Source organism: Piliocolobus tephrosceles, chromosome 12 (genome assembly GCF_002776525.5).
Source record: "Piliocolobus tephrosceles isolate RC106 chromosome 12, ASM277652v3, whole genome shotgun sequence".
Classification (NCBI taxonomy): domain Eukaryota; kingdom Metazoa; phylum Chordata; class Mammalia; order Primates; family Cercopithecidae; genus Piliocolobus; species Piliocolobus tephrosceles.
The window spans coordinates 22,740,592-22,755,025 of NC_045445.1; the positions used below are offsets into that span (position 1 = coordinate 22,740,592).

General features: G+C 41.0%; 1 protein-coding gene, 1 long non-coding RNA gene and 1 pseudogene across 4 annotated transcripts in view; all 3 read left to right on the forward strand.

The window, feature by feature from the left end:
• The window catches only part of LOC111531605, a 37,028-nt gene that overhangs the window by 21,486 nt on the left and 1,108 nt on the right, over positions 1 to 14,434 (forward strand). The window lies entirely within an intron of this gene.
• On the forward strand, positions 6,967 to 7,400 carry LOC111531604 (annotated as a pseudogene).
• On the forward strand, positions 13,622 to 14,388 carry LOC111531603 (MAPK regulated corepressor interacting protein 2-like). Of its 3 annotated transcripts, none has more exons than XM_023198909.1 (2): positions 13,622 to 13,930; positions 14,036 to 14,388. In XM_023198909.1, exons 1-2 carry the CDS (start codon positions 13,622 to 13,624, stop codon positions 14,105 to 14,107), a joined length of 381 nt encoding a protein of 126 aa, XP_023054677.1. In that variant the 3' UTR covers positions 14,108 to 14,388. The 3 variants fall into 3 exon arrangements, with proteins under 3 accessions (XP_023054677.1, XP_023054679.1, XP_023054676.1); XM_023198911.1 differs by having other exon boundaries at positions 13,622 to 13,673; positions 13,932 to 14,388; XM_023198908.1 differs by having other exon boundaries at positions 13,622 to 14,388.

Consider the following 14,434-nt stretch of genomic DNA (forward strand, 5'->3'; position numbering starts at 1 on the left):
AAAAACATTATCTTTGAAAAAAAAAAAAAATTTGTTTCTAACTGTTCTTCTGTGACTTTGCCTAAAGTATTTAAACTTTCTTTGCAGCCAGGCACGGTGGCTCATGCCTGTAATCCCAGCACTTTGGGAGGCTGAGGCAGGCGGTCACAAGGTCAGGAGTTTGAGACCAGCCTGGCCAACATGGTGAAACCCCGTCTCTACTAAAAACACAAAAGAAAATTAGCTGGGCATGGTGGCAGGTGCCTGTAATCTCAGCTACTCAGGAGGCTAAGGAAGGAGAATTGCTTGAACCCAGGAGGCAAAGGTTGCAGTGAGCAGAGACCACACCATTGCACTCCAGCCTGGGCAACAGAGCGAGACTGCATTTCAAAAAAATAAATAAATAAAACTTTCTTTGCTATCTGTCCTCATTAATTAAGTGGCTAGAATCATACTACTTACATTAGAAGGATGTCGTGAAGAATAAATATATGAATTTGTATTCAGTATTCAGATCCTCAGAATATTCCCTGATACGTGGTTAAGTATTCGATATTTGTTAGCTATTGTCCTTGATGGTGGTATTCCAGTAGCTTATAGGAGTAAAGAACACTTTATTCTCTACCACTTGTGGAATTTCAGTTACTTTTTACTTAGTAACTCCAACAAAATAAATTGTAGGCCAGGCGCGGTGGCTCAAGCCTGTAATCCCAGCACTTTGGGAGGCCGAGACGGGTGGATCACGAGGTCAGGAGATTGAGACCTTCCCGGCTAACACGGTGAAACCCCGTCTCTACTAAAAAATACAAAAAAATAGCCGGGCGAGGTGCCGGGCGACTGTAGTCCTAGCTACTCAGGAGGCTGAGGCAGGAGAATGGGGTAAACCCGGGAGGCGGAGCTTGCAGTGAGCTGAGATCCAGCCACTGCATTCCAGCCTGGGCAACAGAGGGAGACTCCCTCTAAAAAATAAATAAATAAATAAATTGTAGCCCACTTAAGTGGCATAAGCAACCTTAGATGGCCCCCTAACAGCCTCTGAACAAGTCAACCTTTGACTCAGCAAATACTGTAGCTAGATGGAAAAATGACAATTTGAATTAAAAAAACAAATATGAAATTGTTAAAATTCAGATGCCTCCCAAAAGCGTTTATTTAGGAAAATGCTAAACCATTAGGAAAAGTTTTGAAAGGGAGATCAATTGACATTGAATGAGAGGTTGGAAGGATCAACTGCATAAAATATCTCAAAACAAAGGAAAAAATAAAGCAATGGGAAAAATAAGGAAAAGTTAATACCCTTAAAAATCTAAGGTTTTAACATATTACTAAAAGATGTTACAATTGGGAAAAAACAGAATAAACAAGGCAAAATTTAAGGTAACAAGTAGAAGAAAACTTCCCACAATTGAAGAAGGCCCAGATTGTAGAGTCTCACTATGGCACAGAATGGAATAAATATATGCACTAAGCATATGTTGGTAAAATACTAGAATTATTAAAAAGTCACCCTTGCTGGGCATGGTGGTTCACACCTGTAATCCCAGCACTTTGGGAGGACGAGGCGGGCAGATGACGAGGTCAGGAGATCAAGACCATCCTGGCTAACACGGTGAAACCCCATCTCTACTAAAAATACAAAAAATTAGCCCGGTGTGGTGGCGGGCGCCTGTAATCCCAGCTACTTGGGAGGCTGAGGCAGGAGAATCGCTTGAACCTGGGAGGCAGAGGTGGCAGTGAGCCGAGATCTCGCCATTGCACTCCAGCCTGGGCGACAGAACAACACTCCGCCTCAAAAAAAAGAAAACAAATCTAGCCAAGTGAATATTCCAGAAAAGAGAACTGAAGTGGATGAAGGAGAAGCAGGAATAAAGACCTTATACTCTTTATAAATGAAGAACATAAGCACTCTAAATCGTCATAATTGAGGGACTATACTGCAAAAGAAATAACACTAAGAGTACAGAATAAAATATTAAAGAATTTTAACAAATCTTTTAAGTAGGAAAAATATAAAAGGATGAATTGGAATACATATGTTAATGGACACAACATCTTGGGTTAGTTTTGAGGAAGAAATCAAGTACCTTGACCTAAGAAATAGTGTGCTTTGAGGGACTTTATAGTACTTTGTTTCAGACAACATTAGAAAAATATGTGGCTGTTTGTGGACATGGAGAAATGAAGGTAACTATGAATGGAAATTAACAATTGGTAAAAAGATATAATCAGCAACTTAAACATCAAAAACAAGAACTGGAAAAAGAAATAATAAACATAAGGTAGGAAGGCAGGAATAAAGTTAAATGTTTTCTTCATTAGAGTAAATGTGAGTGGACACCTCAAAAGACAGAAGTCATTATATCGGGCTAAAATACAAAATGCAAAGCAGCAACAAAAAGAACCCTATGCAGTACTTTTAAAAATTAAGTCACTTAAAGCCAAGAATTATAGGAAGTTTTGAAAATTAAGGTTGGGGCAAACAAGTATCACACAAAATGAAAGTAGCAGTACCAATATTAATATCAGACAAATGCGCTTTGAAGTTAAAAGCACTAAAACATAAAAGCCGGGCAAGGTGGCTCACGCCTTAATCCCAGCATGTTGAGAGGCCAAGACGGGTGGATCACGAGGTCAGGAGATGGAGACCATCCTGGCTAACACGGTGAAACCCCGTCTCTACTAAAAATACAAAAAATTAGCCAGACGTGGTGGCGGGCACCTGTAGTCCCAGCTACTCGGGAGGCAGGAGAATGGCGTAAACCCAGGAGGCAGAGCTTGCAGTGAGCTGAGATTGCGCCACTGCACTCCAGCCTGGGTGACAGAGCGAGACTCCGTCTCAAAAAAAAAAAAAAAGCACTACAACAAGGACATTTTGCAATGATAAATTGAGTAGCATTGAACCAATAAGCCAATTGTAGTAGAACTGATACCTTTATGATACTGCATTTTCCTATGTTTGATCATGGTGTCTGCATTTATCTCAATCTTCTTTACCATTACTTAGTAATTTTTTTTTTTTTTTTTTTTGAGACAGAGTTTCGCTCTTGTTGCCCAGGCTGGAGTGCAATGCCATGATCTCGGCTCACCGCACCTTCCACCTCCCAGGTTCAAGCGATTCTCCTGCCTCAGCCTCCTGAGTAGCTGAGATTACAGGCATGCACCACCACACCCGGCTAATTTTGTATTTTTAGTAGAGATGTGGTTCTCCATGTTGGTCAGGCTGGTCTCGAACTCCCTACCTCAGGTGATCCACCCGCCTAGGCCTCCCAAAGTGCTGGGATTACAGGAATGAGCCACCACGCCTGGCCCACTTAGCAATTTTACATTTTCAAATGAAAAGTCTTACACATCTTTTATTCCTAGTTAATTTACTTTTGTTTGTTTTTTCGAGATGGAGTTTCATTCTTGTTGCCCCAGCGCAATGGCACGATCTCCACCTCCCAGATTCAAGTGATTTTCCTGCCTCAGCCTCCCAAGTAACTGGGATAACAGGTGCCTGCCACCACACCTGGCCAATTTTTTTGTATTTTTAGTAGAGACGGGGTTTCACCATGTTGAGAAGGCTGGTCTTGAACTCCTGACCTCAGGTGATCCACCCTCCTCGGCCTCTCAAAGTGCTGGGATTACAGGCATGAGCCACCGAGCCCAGCCTATCCCTAGTTACTCTATAGTGACTGGTGCTATTGCACATGGTGTCTTCTTTAAATTTATGTTTTCTAATGTCCTTTGCTATATAGAAATACAGTTTACTTTTATGTATTGATCTTATGCCCAGTTTGATGTATTCTCTTATTTTATACATGTGTAGAATTATATAATATATATGACATTTTACTTTTCTTCTTTTCTAATCCTGTTTTCATTTCAGTTTTCTTTTTTCATTGCCTTCAGTACTCTATTTGGTAGAATTGCTCTAATTGAGTAGCCTTTTATTATTCATGGCTGTGAAAGGAATTCTTTAGCTGTTTTCCCATTAAGCATTATGTTAGATGTACGTTTTTGTAGCTATCTCTACTAGATTGAATGTGAAAACGTCCTAAATTGTCGTCCTAGGGTAAATGTGAATTTTCAGTTTCTTTTCCAGGAAAAAGGTGGACTCCAAATCTGGGCTGTCTTTGTGACTTGATTTAGTTAATAAAATTCTGAAGTCATGGTGTGTCAGCTCTGAGTTTCACAAGACTTGTGTGCTTCCATTTTCCCTTGCGAACCTGCTGCCAGTGTATGAATATGCTCAGGCTGGCCTGTTGCAGGATGGGGAGGAAAGACCAGCAGTCTCTACGGTGAATTTACCCCCAAACATGTAAGAGATAGCATTAGCGGAGCTGTCAACCTGACCTAGTGATGATGCCAGATGCTTGACAATCCAGGCAAGACCATGATAACAACACAGTATATTTGTAGATTTTTTGTTGTTGTTGCTGTTGTTTTGTTTTTGAGACAGAGTCTCACTCTGTCGCCCAGGCTGGAGTGCAGTAGCATGATCTTGGCTCACTGCAATCTCTGCCTCCCAGTTTCAAGCAATTCTCCTGCCTCAGCCTCCCAAGTAGCTGGGACTACGGGGGCATGCCACCATGCCTGGCTAATTTTTGTAATTTTAGTGGAGACAGGGTTTCACCACATTGGCCAGGCTGGTCTCAAACTCCTGATCTCAGGTGATCCGCCTACCTCAGCCTCCCAAAGTGCTGGGACTACAGGCGTGAGCCACAGCACTTGATCTTACTTGTAGCTTTTTGAGCTATGATAAGTGCTTGTTTTTTAAGCCACTGAGTTAAAAAATAGTGTTTGACAGAGCAATGATTAAATGATACAATAACCAGATTATGGAAGTTCCTTTATATACATGGCTTCCTAAAAGTTTATATTGTAAGTGCTGTTGAATTTACCAAATGTTTTTATTTTTCTGCATCAATTGAGATGACCATATACTTTTCTCCTTTATTTGGAAAAGTGGTGTATGACATTTCGTCCTTTTGCAATGTTTTAACTCCCTTTCAGTCATGAGATAAATCCAAGTTGATCATAGTTTACTGTCTTTTATAGAACTATGGATTAAACATGCTCATATCTCTCAATTTTTAAGTCTCCACTCATAATTGAAGTGGGTTTGTATTTTTCTCTTCAGTCACAATCTTTGTTTGATTTAGGTATCAAGGTTATAAAAGTTGCTCAGAATGTGTTGGGGGGTAATTCATCTCTATTTCCCCTTTAAAATATTTTGAATAAGATTGGAATCATTTTTGCTTAAAACTTCATAAAACCAGAAGGGCATGGTGGCTCCTGCCTGTAATCCCAGCACTTTGGGAGGCTGAGGAGGGCGGATCAGCTGAGGTCAGGAGTTCAAGACCAGCCTGGCCAACATGGTGAAACCCCATCTCTACTAAAAATGCAAAAATTAGCCAGGCATGGTGGCATGCACCTGTAATCCCAGCTACTTTGGAGGCTGAGGCAGAAGAATACTTGAACCCAGGAGGTGGAGCTTGCAGTGAGCCGGGTTCGTACCATTGCACTCCAGCCTGGGCACGAAGAGTGAAACTCCATCTTAAAAAAAAAAAATAATTTCATAGAACCAACCTGTAACCATGTGGGATAGACGTTTGTGTTAAAGGAAAATCCCTAAGTGTGTTTTATTTTTTAATAGTCATACTTCCCTTCAGGCTTTTTCTATCTTCTGCTCTTTGCCACCTGTGAGGTCCCTGAAAATGAAGGCCAATACTACCCAGCTAAGCAAAGCAAATACCTGAAAAGCCAAAGAGACTGGGTAATCTGGTGTTCCCCTTAATTCTCTCTGTCTATAGGGTTTTAATCTGAGAGTTTCTCTTTTGTGAATTCTTTGACACTTTTAAGGAGAATTTTGCATTTCATCCTATATATTTTGTTTCCAGTGGAAAGATATGGAGGAGAAATGGTACAAATATTATAGCCAACCATAAACAAAAACTGAATTAAGCCTAAATGTATTTAACAAGTTGAAATATGACTAAGCTGTTCAGTAATATTTGTCATTTATTTCAATGAATATTTTCCTTAACTTTCTGAAGAAACTAAGTAACTAATTTCAAATGAGAAGAAATACAATGAAAACAAACAAAAAATAAAGTGAAATAAAAATTTTAAAATATAAGGTACAAAATTAATGATATTAGAAAGTGCTTGTGTTCCCATGTTAAAAGATGAAATCATGAGACAACCTTTTAGTAATTTCTGATAGGGGTTTATACGTATTTATATATGTATACCACTCAAAGTCCGCATTTATGGCATGAAGTGATGAGCGGTATCTAAGCCTTCCTCTTAGGGCTCCAAGAAAACAGGTGCCTCTCATTTTACAGAGTCTAACCCCACAAATGGAGAAAGACTCCTTGAGAGCATGAATACTGACAAAGGCTATCTCCTTGACCAAATTGTAGATAGGCTCTTCTGAGCCCTCTTTTTGACTGAGATCGTTCTTAAGTACTGTCTTTGGCTTGCCTAATCCAGTTTTAATACGAATCTTAACTCAGTTTAGCAAGAATTCCCCTACCCTTGATGTGTCCTCTCTGTGATGTTCCATGCGCTGGCACCCCTCATTCTGCTCCTTGACTGTAAATCCCCAGCTGTCTTTGCTATGCTCAGAATGGAGACTGATCTAGTTCTCACCTATTGTAACGTCCCTATTGCAATAGTCTTGAATAAAGTCTTCCTTATCACTTTAACAACTGCCAGAATAATTTTCTCTTTAACAATCGCAAGCCAAGTCAAGGAACATGTGGCCTGCTGCCTAGAAATGCCCCAATCCTTACCCTTAATTTTCAGAATTGTTTTCTTCCTCCTAGGCCTAGCTCCTTGAGACTTGCCCCTAGACGTAAACAATTTGGTAATGTAGGGAAAATGCTTGAGATATAAAACCGAGTTAAGAGCAGAACTGCAAAGACTAGGTTAAGTGGAAATAGCGTTCTTGAAAGATAATACTGCCTGATAAAAGTGGGTGCTTTAAGGTGGGATCTGAACATGGCGGCGGTGGTAGCTGCTATGGTGCTGAAGGGCCGGGGATGTGGGGGGTGAGAAATGCCTGTGTCCTCCGGGGGATTCTCGCAGGAACCACAGCTAACACGGCTTCCCATAACAGGACCCAGGCACTGCAAACCCACAGCTCCCCAGGGGGCAGGGAGGAACCTGAACCCCTATCCCCCGAGCTGGAATACATTCCCAGAAAGAGGAGCAAGAACCCCATGAAAGCCAGGGACTGGCCTGGGCCATCGGCTTCCCTTGTGGTATCCTTCTCTTCATCCTCACCAGCGGGAAGTGGACAAGGACCGTGGAAGCAGATGAAGGCTCGGCAGAACAGGCGGGTGTCCAACACGGGAGAGTATGAGAGCCTGAGGTTCAGGGCATCCTCCCAACGTGCCCCGTCCCCTCATGTTGAGTCTGGGGTGCAGACCTGAGGAACGATGCAACCCTCCTAAACTGTGTTGACTGTGAAGTCCTCAGGTTTGGCCGGGATTCCGGTTCTCGTCTCTGAGGTCCACCAGAGGGCGCATGAATCCCAGGCTACTGCCAACCCCTACCCCGCCCCACACCCAGGAGCCAGCCAAAGGCAAATAAAGTTATTGAGTGTTTAGTGGGAAAAAATTTCAGTAAAGAAGTGGGTGGTTTAGGCCTTGGTTTGATTTCAGATGGAAACAAAAGCAAAATTCCAGCAGTATGAGCAGGTTCCCCAAACTGGGCAAAATGCAAGGCAGCCATGTTTGGTGGTGCCTTTGTCTCTCAGTGGCGTTTTTTCACACAGGAAGGGCGGGAGAAGAGTGCTCCAAGGCAGGCTTCCTTGAAAATATGCAGCACTACTGCCCCCGTGAGGAAATCATTTAAAGACAGAATACGCTATTTTACAGCGTTCTTTCCCTGAGACCCAGCTGTTGGGGAAGGGCTGGTCTGTGGGTAGGTGGAAGAGGCTGGGGCTCCATGCTGAGCCTCCTTGCCTTCTCCTTTAAGGCCTTAACAGAGACCTGGACGTTGGTGGTATCTTGGTGTAAAACCTGGAGAGTGAGGGGCTTGGAGTGAACCATCAGCTGCCAGGCGATACTGGCACAGAAGTCGTGGGGTGGGGCCTCACTTCCTCCTGGTGTGGTCAGGACTGGAGGGACCCACTCAAACACGAATGCAAGCTCTTGTGGGCATGTGTCTTCTGTTCCTGTCCCTTGGAGCAAGAGTTAGCAGGCTTTCACGTGGTACCACCATCCTATGGTGAAGGCCTTATTATATACAAGGACTCCTCAAGGAAGCCATGGGGTATTGGTTTCTTGTGGCAGCCGTGTCAAAACACAAAGAACAGGCCAATTCCAGGTGATGTATTGCAGAGGCAAGTGTGCTTGCTGAGGATCTCAGGTCACTCAAACATCTAGAGATTCACTGCCTGCAGCCAGGAAAAATTGAAGAGAAGTGGGGCCACGTAGCCAAACCAAGAAGTAATGAAACATCTAAAGGAGTAGATGTGAAAAAACAGATGGAGAAGAAGTAGTCCAAATATGTTAGCCAAGCATAAACGAAAACTGAAGTAGAATTCAATCTAATTTATATGTTTTACATATGACTAAGTTGTTAAATAATATTTATCATTTATTTCAACACAGACAGTGAAAAGGATTGAAAAGTCCTTGCCTGTCACAGGTGTCATTCCTTGTGATATAATTCTATGACTTCATACATGCCTGTTGTAGAAGGAACATTGTAAAGAAATGTGATTACTTCTAGAAGTGCAAAAATCAGGTGGCAAAAATGATGTCACTGAAGATCATGAAGGAGGACACGTTGGCACATCATCCCTCCACAAAAGCAACAACGAGCCAGGCATGAACTAGAAAGAAGTGTCAGAATCCACTTTTACAGAACTCTAGAGCTTGTCAAAAACTTACAACACGCAGGGAAGCCTTGGTGAAGAAAGAAGTGGCTGCTTTGTGGTGAGAGAGCAAGAGAGCTGCGGCATTTAAAATTACCTGTCTACCATCCCCCAGCCTCCACAGTGCCTTCAGTATAGCTCCCACCCTCGTGCATAGGTATAATACAGAACTTATTCTCAAAGAATTGTTGCATTCCAGTTGGACCTGTCTTTTGGCTCCCTAAAGGATTGGTGTAATCTTGCTTTTGTTTTGCCTCACTTAGAGTGTTTCCAGGTTTGGAACAGCTTCCTGAGGGGCATGTGTTGAAAAAACTTAAAGACACAAGTATTGGCTATAGGAGTCTGGGGCAAGGGACAACAGTTAAACAGTAAACAGATGGAAAAGCATGGGAAGAAAGAGGCTATGAAAGGAAATACTTGGGGGAATAAGAACTTTAAAAAGTTCTTGTATATACTAGAGAAATAAAAAGCCATGCACATGTGCAGGGCTGGACAATTATTCAGAAAATGCCTGAGAAGACCTTAAGGTCTCATATCTCACTAGCTTTCAGGCCCCTTGCAAGCTAGAAGTGAAGTCTACAGCCTGGCTAGTTGAAAGAGTACCCCAACACACAGAGCCAGCCTTCAAGGACTTAGAGAATACTTCTCTTTCTTTCTTAGGCTCCACGTGTTTAAGGAAACTGTCGGAGTACTAGGTGACCACTAAGCTATCAGAACACCGACTCCAGTGGCCACAAATGATAAAAATACAGACTTTACAAAAATATTTAAGAAAAGTTACTAAAAAAGCAAATAAAAAACAACAACACACAAGTGCTATCAACTAAACCCATGGGGTGGGGAGGGAAGTGTGTTTAGAAATCTAATTTCCAGAGTTGATACAGTATGATATCAAAACATCTAATTTTTAATGATAAATAAAAAATAAAACATGCAAAGAAAACAAGAAGGTGTGGCCTACTCACAGGGAAAAGAGAAATTAATAGAAACTGTGCAGAAGGAAGCCCAGGCATTGGGCTTACTAGAAAAGAGTTATGTCAACTCTTTTAAATATGCTCAAAATGTTTCCATAAATGAAATACAAAGAACTAAAGTAAACCAAGAGAATAATGTCTCACCAAGTAGAGAATATCCATAAAGAGAGAGATATTATTTTTTAAAAAACAAATAGAACTTTTGGAACTGAAAAGTACAGAAACTGAAAAAAAAAAAAAAAAAAAAAAAAAAAAAAAAAACCCACTGGAAGTTTCCAACAGCAGATTAGAGCAGTTAGAAAAAAGTCATTGAATGTGAAGCTAGAGCAATTGAAACACATGAGTATAAACATGCAAGAAGCTCAACAAACTCCATGTAAGATAAACCTGAAGAAATCTACGATGAGAAAGCTTATAATCATGCTGTCATAAGACAAAGACAAAGCAAGAATCTTGAAAGCGTTGTAAGAGAAAGGCCTTAATTATATACAAGGACTCCTCAATAAGATTAGCAGCCAGTTTTTCTTCAGAAACCATGGAAGCCAAAAGGCAGTGGGATAACATATTTAAAGTTGTAAAAGCAAACAAACTTGTCAAAAATTCCATATCCCCCAAGACTAACCTTCAGAAATGAAGGAGAAATTAAGACATTCCTAGATAGAAAAAAACTTACAGGTTCCGCCAGTAGTAGACCTCCCATAACAGAAATGCAAAATGGAGTCTCTCAGGATGAAATGAAAAGACGCTAGATAGTAACTCAAAACCATATGAAGAAATAAGGAACAAAGAAAAGGGTAGCTACATAGATACATAAAAAAGCCAGAAGAATTATATTTTTGGTTTATAATTCTCTTTTCCTCCCATATGATTTTAAAAACAAATGCATGAAACAATAATTATAAGTCTGTATTAATTAGCATTGTACAATGTTTAATCATGTAGTTTGTAAAAATAACACAAAAGGGATTAGAGCTTTAAAGGAGTAGGTTTTATGTACTATATAAACTAATTTGTAGTTTAATAAAAATTGATTCCTCTAAAATTAAGATATTAATTGTATTCTGCAGGATAGCCATAAAAAATTAGTATATAGGGAAAAAGAAATAGAAAGGAATAAAAATGATACACTAGAAAAGATCAATTAATCACAAAAGAAGGTAGGAATTATGGAATTGAGAAAAAAGCTATAAGATATACAGAAAATATATAGCAAAATAGGAGGAGTAAGTACCTCTTTACCAGTAATTACTTTAAATGAATTAAACTCTCCAATTTAAAGGCAGAGATTGGCAGAATGGATTTTTTAGAACATCCAACTCTATGCTGTCTAAAAGAGTTGGCTTTAGATCCAATTCACAAATGGTTAATAGTAATAGCATGAAAAAAAAATTGTGTAAAAAATAACCAAAAGAAAATTGGTCTGACTGTCCTGATACAAGACAAAATACACCTTAAGGCAATAATTATTTCAAGAGACAAAGATGGACACTATATAATGATACGATCAGTCTGTCAAGATGTACTAATTAAGCATATATATTTATTTTACAAGAGTCCCCAAATACATGAGGCAAAAACTGAACAGAACTAAAGGAAAAAATAGAGAGTTCTAAAAAACAACTTGGTGACTTCAATACCCCACTTTATTTATTTATTTATTTAGAGACAAAGTCTCTTGCTCTGTCACCCAGGCTGGAGTGTAGTGGCACTATCTTGGCTGCAATCTCCGCCTCTTGGGTTCAAGCGATTCTTATGTCTCATCCTCCCGAGTAGCTGGGATTACAAGCGTGCACCAACATGCCCAGCTAATTTTTGTATTTTTAGCAGAGAAGGGATTTCACCATTTTGCCCATGCTGGTCTTGAACTCTTGGCCTGGAGTGATCCACCCGCCTCGGCCTCCCAAAGTGCTAGGATTACAGGCATGAGCCACATCACCCAGCCCAATACTCCACCTTAAACAATGGATGAAACAACTAAACTGAAGATCATTAAGGAATTAGAGAATGTGAACAAAGTTATAAATCAACTAGACCTAAAAGATATAAAAATATATCTTTCCTTGAAAGCTAAGATTCCATCACCTACCATGTAGACCATGCTATACCAGGAGAAGGGAACTGGCTTTTGTGATATCCTGGCCTGTGCCTAACTCTCTTTTAGACTTAAAGGATGGCCTATGGACATAGGTGTACTGACACACAGGAATGCCTTGCAGAGGCTCCGGGAAGCAAGCACGATGTCTTCCAGGTATTTTGTGAAAGAGAAAAATGATCTCTAACCTTCCCTTCATATATCATCTAAAGAACACTCAGAGAAAGCCTTGACTAGATGAGTTACGCTCCTTAGGTAGCCCCTTCAGCCTTCACAAAGCCTGAATTCCATTCTCTGTGGCCTCATTGGCAGAGACATTCTCTGCCTCTGATTTAGGGAGAAAAGCAAACAGTTCGACCTTGGGGAACAAACCATGTAAGTTTGCTAACACTAGGTAAGAGAAATGGCAAAGTCAAGGGTGTTTTAATTCTAACGTGATAACCTTGAATCAAACGTCTAAACATGTATGTATTCTAGAGAGCCAATATGCACATTGTAATGTATCTGTAAATTGAAAAAATTCAAACAAAACAACTAACAGTGTCTACTTCTCTAAAGCTGAGTTTTTTGAGAGCACATTTTCCAGTTTTACCTTTATTTATAATGAAGGCTTGACACATTGACAAATAAGGCTTAGTACTTGATAACATTCTGAGTAACACCATATTTTTATCTAAAAATAAAAGGCACTGTTTACATGCTAGGATGATTAAATGTCTTGCTTTTACTAGTCAACAAAATTAAAACCTTCTAACAAATTATTGTTTAACACAAAATCCAATTACCTGAAATATGTTTAGTGACATTTTAAGTAGCCTTTCTATATAAAAACCGAGAAAAATGATAGAAGGAAAAACATTAAATCAGAAGGAAATTTCACATAAAGGGTGTTATTTGATGTTTATAACAAAAAAATTCCTGCACATGTACATTCCCTCTAACCCCCCAATATAATGCAAATAGAAGAACAAGCAAAATGCAATTGAGAAAAACAGTAATTGAATTTTGATTGATTTTCTGTGACAGAGAATATGCCTCATTAGCTTCTGTTATAATTGTTCCATTTTTCATTTTTTTGCCAAATGTTTATATTATCCTTAGGATTTGAGCGCAATTTGATTCATTGTTATTTTTGAACAATAAAGAAATGTTATGAGAGTTAGCAATAAAGTACTCTTAGTTACTCCATACCATTGGAAATTTCCCATTACCTAATATTGTGTGAAATATTCAAGGCACTAAATACTACCTATAGTTTGATGAGGATGGAATTGAAAGGAATAATTAATGTGATTGTGTGTGTGTGTGTGTGTTGAACACCTTGTTGTGCAAATAAGGGAGTATATTAATAAGCCTCTATCGATTTAGTAAAATAGTATCACCTCTCGTGAACAATCATAGAATCCATTTGTAATATTTGAATGCATGTAGCCATCAAGCTGCTGATGGTGGTTGCTTCATGAAAATGGGATTTACGATTAAGCGTTTTCGTTTGTCCTTCATATATTTGAATATTCTAAGAGATTTCTCAAAAAGTTGATATTCATAATTTGAGAAGCAATCAAGAACAAACGTGTGCTTAAAAAGTTGGTGCAAAATCCTTATTGACCACAGATGGAATTCAGTAATTTATATTTCTTCGAAATATAGAAAAAGGGAATATTGGGATCTGGCTGGGGGCCGGCGGTCTGGGAGCGGCGCGCCATGTGCACCATCACCAAGGGGCCCAGCAAGTTGGTCGCGCTGCGCTGCACAGGTCCCACGCAGCAGCAGGTGGAGGGACCGCTCGACGAGCTCCTAAAATGCAGGCAGCCCACGCCGCCAACCTTGCAGCCCGAGCGGGCGCAGCCTTTCGCGCAGTCGCCGGGACCCTGGCCCCTGTTGAGTCCAGGGCCAAGGCTTGTGTTCAATCGTGTGAATAGCCGTCGGGCCCCCTCCACGTCCCTATCCCTCGAGGGGACCCAGGAGACCTACACACTGGCCCACAAGGAGAATGTCCGCTTTGTGTCCGAAGCCTGGCAGCAGGTGCTGCAGCAGCAGCTGGATGGTGGCCCAGCCAGTGAGGGCCGGCCAAGCCCTGTGCAGTATGTGGAGAGTACCCCCAATCCCCGGCTGCAGAACTTCGTGTCCATTGACCTGGAGGAGTGGTGGGCGCAGCACTTCCTGGCTAGAATCACCAGCTGTTCCTAGGGGCTGCTGGGAGGGAGCGCTGCTATGGTCGACCTATGGCCAGGAGAGGAGCATGGCTTCCCGCCCACCCACTGCGCCTGATGGTGGTACGGGCCACACCTGAAGTGCCAGCATTTGGACTTTTGCACATGTTGTTCTGTAGACCCGGCTGTCCCAAGCTGCTATGGCCAGGGGTCGAACCCGTCTGACCTCAGTCCTGCTCACTGTGCCCAGGGACCAGAGACCAGTCCCTGGGAAAGTCGGGGAGGAGCTCCAGGCTAATAAAGTCGAGAAGCTGCCAAAAGAAGGAAGGAAGGAAGGAAGGAAGGAAGGAAGGAAGGAAGGAAG